Source organism: Ipomoea triloba, chromosome 10, assembly GCF_003576645.1.
Source record: "Ipomoea triloba cultivar NCNSP0323 chromosome 10, ASM357664v1".
Classification (NCBI taxonomy): domain Eukaryota; kingdom Viridiplantae; phylum Streptophyta; class Magnoliopsida; order Solanales; family Convolvulaceae; genus Ipomoea; species Ipomoea triloba.
In genome coordinates, this window is record NC_044925.1 from 21,069,723 (window position 1) to 21,076,074 (window position 6,352).

At 44.1% G+C, this 6,352-nt stretch overlaps 1 protein-coding gene across 1 annotated transcript; it reads left to right on the forward strand.

Moving 5' to 3' along the window:
- Positions 1–2,984: 2,984 nt before the first annotated feature.
- On the forward strand, positions 2,985–4,787 carry LOC116033294. The gene has a single exon (XM_031276047.1). The coding sequence runs from the start codon at positions 2,985–2,987 to the stop codon at positions 4,785–4,787; it is 1,803 nt and encodes a 600-aa protein (XP_031131907.1).
- The last annotated feature ends 1,565 nt before the right edge of the window (positions 4,788–6,352 follow it).

Here is a 6,352-nt window from a genome sequence, read left to right on the forward strand (position 1 = left end):
GAGGAAGAATTGGAGGATGAAGAAATTGAAAAAAAACAAAATAATACAACAGTAATATACCAGGCAAGACATTGTTTGGTTGTCAGGGTAGAAGATAAATTACAATGCAGTTTGGAGCAGTTTCAGAATGGATTTGAGTTTCAAAGAAATGAAGTCGGCGATCAAGAAGTTAGACGATATCAATAAAGGGAAGGCAGGAACCAAACTAGTTTATTCCTTAATATATAGCCTATAAAGTTAGAAGATATCAAGAAAGGGAAGGCAGGAACAAACTGGTTTATTCCTTAATATATAGCCTATAGAAAGGGTTAGGTGTTTTATTGTACTATATATTTCTTGTTAATTTTGGAAAATTAACCTCCAAATTATGTAAATTTTTATATGTGCAAGCAATTTAAATCACTTATATATATGTGTGTGTGTATTTTTTCGGCCACTACGAAGTGCCTAGCAGATGCAATGGTGGCTCCACTCACTGCACATTTGTTTAGCTCTGATCTTAATGCTGTTATTAAAAAAAATATGATCAGGAAGATTTGAGTCGTAGATTTATATATATATATGTGTGTGTGTGTGTATTTTTCCGGTCAGTATGAAGTGTCTAGCAGGTGCAATGATGGCTTCGCTCACTGCACATTTGTTTAGCTCTGATCTTAATGTTGTTATTAAAAAAAAAATTATGATCAGGAAGATTTAAGTCGTAGATTAATATACATATATGTATGTATGTATTTTGGCGGGCACTATGAAATGCCTAGCAGGTGCAAGTGTGGCTTTATTCATTGCACATTTGTTTAGCTCTGATCTTAATGTTATTAAAAACATTTATGATGGGAAAGTAAGGAAGATTTAAGTCGTACATTGATACAATATATTTTTTTTAAAATACTATTGATTCTATTACAATACAGTATCTGACTTACCGCTCGAACCTACAACCTCTGATAAATGGAGCATTTTGGTGCCACTGAACCACAAGGTCCTTGGATATGTTTGATTCGATTGGTTATTCCTATTATGGAGTATTATTTATTAATGTAATGATGAAAAAAGTAAATACTACAACAACCAATTAATTTGCATCTCTTGTATTTGAAAAATAAAAATTTAAAATGTCAAATGAGTCATTGAGTTGATAGTATATGATTCTCGTACTAAAGTGTCAAAAGTTTGATTTTCAATTTTCTTAATGTAGTCTACTTCTTTTGTGCGAATTGTGAATTATTATACATTCTTGGGAAGTTAATATATTGAAGTTGGTTTTTTTTTGTATATTTTTTCGCAATCAAGATTTTGAAAGTAAATTATGAGTTATTAACGAAATAATCAGCATAACTACTTTGACCAAAAAACTGGACATGGAGAATTAAATGATTCAATAGTTATGGAGAATTAAATGATTTAATAGTTATTGTGTGGTTCATTGTCCACACAGCTGTGTAGACAACAATCCAAAAATATAATGAGGTTTCGTGCAAAATATTTTTTTCATGCAACCCACTTCAACATACAATTTTAGAACTCATAATGTACATTATTTTAAAGTATAATGTATATTATTCTAACTTTTAAAGTATATTATATTACTCCAGAAGTTTCATTATTATAACCAATAATGTAAATTATTTTAACACATAAAGTACATTATTCTAACACATAAACTACATTATTCTAACTCATAAAATTCAACGACGTCGTTTTGAGCCGTGGTCCACACAACAATAATTTTCCCAAATGATCAAAGCCATGCCAAAACAACATCACAAAATTTATTGTGAACCATGGAGTATTTATCATTTTAATTACACTTCAGTAACAATGTTGCAATGTTTTTTAGTTTCATTTTTTTCCCATATTAGTTTCATTATAGCAATACTAAAGTATTATTTTAATTCTACTATAGTTTCATTTGATAATTGATGGGTAAATATGCACATGTACTAGTTGGTCCGTAAATCACCCGTCCGTCAACGGTCACCAACCTGCCCGTCGACGGTCACCCAATCGGTCGACCGCATGATTGGAAGCAACACACCTTGTGGATTGGAGGCTCACGAGCGCAACAGTTGCTTGATGTGACGACCGACAACTTTTCGGGAACAAGGGATCCGTGTTTTCATCACCTCGAGTGACTCAACCACTTCGAGCAAACCAATGCGCATTTTGCGGAGTGACTGTTCAGCCCACGCAAATATGCCATCCACTTGCATATCAGACACCATGTGCATAGTGAATCCACTTTGTATAAATATAGGGGTCATTCCCCTCACTAAGAGGGGAAAAAGGGGGAGGGAACTCATCAGTACTACACTAATACACTTGTGATTTGCTCATTCGTCTCTCTTGCTCTCTCCTTGTTACTGTTCGTCACCCAATATAGCTTCTTACCACTCAGTCGTCAACCGGTAGAGTGACCGATTGACCGGCCGAGCGGCATCCTTCACCACACGTATTCGTAGCGTAATCGTAGACCTGTTTACATTTACGCTATCATTGGCGCCGTCTGTGGGGACTGAACGAGTCACTCTGTTCTATCCCTTTATCTTTTCTTTATTCACACTATTATCCATCTTAAAATGACGAACAGTAGGAAAAGTTTGAGCCAAACTCATGCGCGTAGGGGGAGCCCGACTCGGTTGGTCGGACCTCACCCTGACAATGTAATTGAAACACTCCCTGAAGATGATCTACGTCGCCAGTTGGAACGATCCAGGAGCCTAATGAACGAGTTGACATCCAACCAGAAGCAAGATGCACGACCTACCCAACCGGTCAACCCGAATGTAGGCGGACATGCAAGGCAAACGAGCTTTCAAATTCCAGTGACATATGCCATGTTGCCCCCAACTGGCCAAATGCTGACTACACCACCAGGTGCGCTTGGGGGGAACCCGTTGCAAGGGACTCCACAACAAGGATTGACTCCGGTGTACCAACCGTGACCGGGAACTCCCGGATACTATGTTGTATCACCCACTCCCCAAATGCTTGCAATTCCTCAAATCCCTGCCGTGGAACAACAGGCGCCCCGACCTTCCCAGAGGCAACAGTCGCACCCCCAACCTCAAGATCGTAACTTGGAGGAAGTCCAATCTACGGATCGCACACGGAGGTCCGATCGAGAGGGACGTCGGTATGACCCCATTCAACGTAGGAGCGCTTTTGATCGCATCCGGAATAGCGTTAGATCTCGGTTGGGGCCCCAGAATAACAATGAACACGCGAGACAAATGCCCCAAATGACTGTAGAGGAAAGCAGCACCGGGAGTGCACAACATGGGGACGCCCATTTAGCTGACAGAAGGGCCCGACCTGTCGGTCGGGTGAGTGATCGGCAGACCAATCGAGTAGGCGATCAACCGGTTAGGGAAGAGAGGCAACTCGATGAAGAGGATAGTCCCCGACTCCAAATGGCCAGGATGCAGGAAAGAATAGATCGTTTAGAACAAGAGCTTCGCGAGAGAGTCGGCGCGGGAAAAGAACCATCATGCTCGCTGGTTGCCACCCCCTTTACGGACGACATCATGAGTGCCCACTATCCGCAGGACCTCCAAATCTCGCTGGCTCACACTTATTCCGGACGGTACGACCCGCAAGAGCATGTCGACATGTACTATGGCAACATGTTGATGTTGGGAGTAAGCGATGCGGTCATTTGTAGAGCTTTCTTCGCTACCTTAGTCGGTAAGGCGACCGAATGGTTCAAGGGTTTGGAGCAGGGGTCGATCAGAAATTTTGGTCAGTTGGCCGATAAGTTTGTAAAGCGTTTCGCTGCAAGTAAATCGAGAAAGAAATCTTACACTTGCCTGAACAAGGTAAACCAAGCTGTGGGAGAACCGTTGTCTACTTTCCTATTTAGATGGGAACGTGAGGTTGATGAGGTTGAACCGATGGAGGACCGGGTGGCAATCCAAGCTTTCCTTGCATCACTTTGTTCCGGGACGCTCTACTACGACCTCATAGTTAATCCCCCCCGAACCTATGAGGAGGCCATCACCAGAGCCAAGCATCATGCAGATGCCACCGAAGCTAACATGGCAAAGAGACGCGATGAGCAGCCGGTCAATCGGGACAGAGGCCACGATCAAAGGAAAAATAAACCACCGTTCAGACACGTCAAACAATACAATCGACCAGAAGATGTACCACGTTTCACTCCGTTGAACAGACCCCTGGTGGAAGTCTTGCAGTTTGCCGAACAATGCAATTTGATCCACCCACCGGAGCCGATACCCGAGGGGGAGGACAAGAGAAAGTATTGTGCTTTCCACAGAGTCAAGGGACACAATACTTCGGAGTGCATGGCCTTGCGCATGCTCATTGAACAACTCATTCAGAAGGGAGAGTTGAGGCAATTTGTGATGAAGGAGGATAGAAATCAAAGAAAAACGGAAAGGAATGTGATGAAAAGGAATCCCGAAAGGCACGACGAGGCATTCGTCCCACCCAGGTTAGCTGATGAGAAGGCAGTCGAAAAGAAACCAGTGATCCACGTCATCTACGGGGGCCCTGAAGGAGGCGACTCTTCACGACAAAGGAAGCAATGGGCGAGAAACTTATACGTTGGGATGATTCATTCGGAACCTCGAGAGAAGAGAAAGCGTACAGAACCAATACTTTTCACTGACGATGATCTACCACTCCATGGGGAAGCCCAAAATGATCCACTCGTCATCACACTAGATGTCAACGGAACGGATGTCCAGCGGGTGCTGGTTGACACGGGGAGCTCGGTGAACATCTTATATTTTGATGTCTTTGCTCGATTGGGTCTGTCCATCGATTAGTTAACCCCCATTCGGACCCCGTTGTCGGGTTTCACCGGTGACTCCATAGAAGCAGAGGGAGTCATCAGCTTGAATGTGGAGTTGGGCAGCCAACCAAACATATTGAAGACTACCATGGACTTTGTGGTAGTGAAATTGAAGTGTGTTCACAACGCCATACTTGGGCGACCAGGTATCACTCGCGCAGCTGCTATTATATCCATGAACCATTTGTGCATGAAGTTTCATACACCCAATGGGGTTGGAGTGGTTCGAGGAGACCAACGTGCTGCTCGACAGTGCTACGTGCGAGCAGTCAAACAGTCGGACCGAGAGGAAGGCAGGATTCACACCATATCCCAGCAGGTAGATCGCGGAGAAGAGAGGGAAAAACCGCAACCTGCCTCAGAATTGGAAGAGATAGTACTTGACTCCGACCGACCAGAAAGGGTGGTTAAAATCGGTCGGGGACTCCCTGCAGACCTACGTGAGGACATCATCGGAGTGTTGCAGGAGTACAAAGACGTTTTTGCTTGGGGACCGGAAGACATGCCCGGGGTTGATCGGTCTGTCATTTGCCACCGCTTATCAATTCAACCAGGTTCGAAACCAGTCAAGCAAAAGAAAAGGCACCTGTCAAGCGAAAGGAGAGAATTCGTGAAAAAGGAGACCGCCACCCTCTTGTCGGTAGGGCACATCCGAGAGGTCCTCTACCCGGAGTGGTTAGCTAATGTAGTCCTCGCGCCTAAACCGCCAACATGGAGAATGTGTGTTGACTACACTGATTTGAACAAAGCTTGCCCAAAGGATCCATATCCCCTACCAAATCCTGACCAGATGGTTGATGAAACGGCTGGGTGTGAGCTGTTGAGTTTCATGGACGCCTTCAAAGGATACCATCAAATCTTCATGAGCAAGGAAGATGAAGAGAAGACTGCTTTCATCACTCCGGACGGAGTGTTTTGCTACGTGGTAATGGCGTTTGGTTTGCGGAACTATGGAGCCACATACGTGCTACGTGGTAAAGGTTTGCTCGGATCAACTATGGAAGCATATGTGGATGACATGCTCATCAAGAGTCGATTAAAAGAAACTCATCCTACCGATCTTGCCCGGGCGTTCAAGGTGATGGAAACTTTCAACTTGCGTCTGAACCCAAGTAAGTGTACCTTTGCTGTTCAGACGGGAAAATTCTTGGGGTTCATGATGACGGGGCGGGGGATTGAGCCAAATCCCGAGAAGGTCAGAGCGATAATGGAGATGCAACCCCCCCGATCGGTCAAGGATGTTCAGCGACTGACTAGTCGACTAGCAGCGCTTAGCCGTTTCCTATCCAAGTCAGCCGAAAAGTCTCTGCCGTTCTTTCAGATTCTGAAAAAATCAAATGGCTTTGAGTGGACACCGGCGTGTCAATCGGCTTTTGAAGGTCTGAAGGTATACTTGAGCTCCGCACCAGTCCTCTCGAAGCCGGAGAAAGATGAGGTCTTATTCGTTTATTTGGCCGTGTCCGACCTAGCGGTCAGTTCCGTGCTTGTCCGCGAAGAAGCTAAGGGAATTCAGAAGCCGATTTACTACGTGAGCAAAGC

Bases quoted from the DNA above. Each gene is read 5' to 3' on its own strand.
- LOC116033294 (XM_031276047.1), top strand. From the start codon at position 2,985: ATGCTTGCAATTCCTCAAATCCCTGCCGTGGAACAACAGGCGCCCCGA.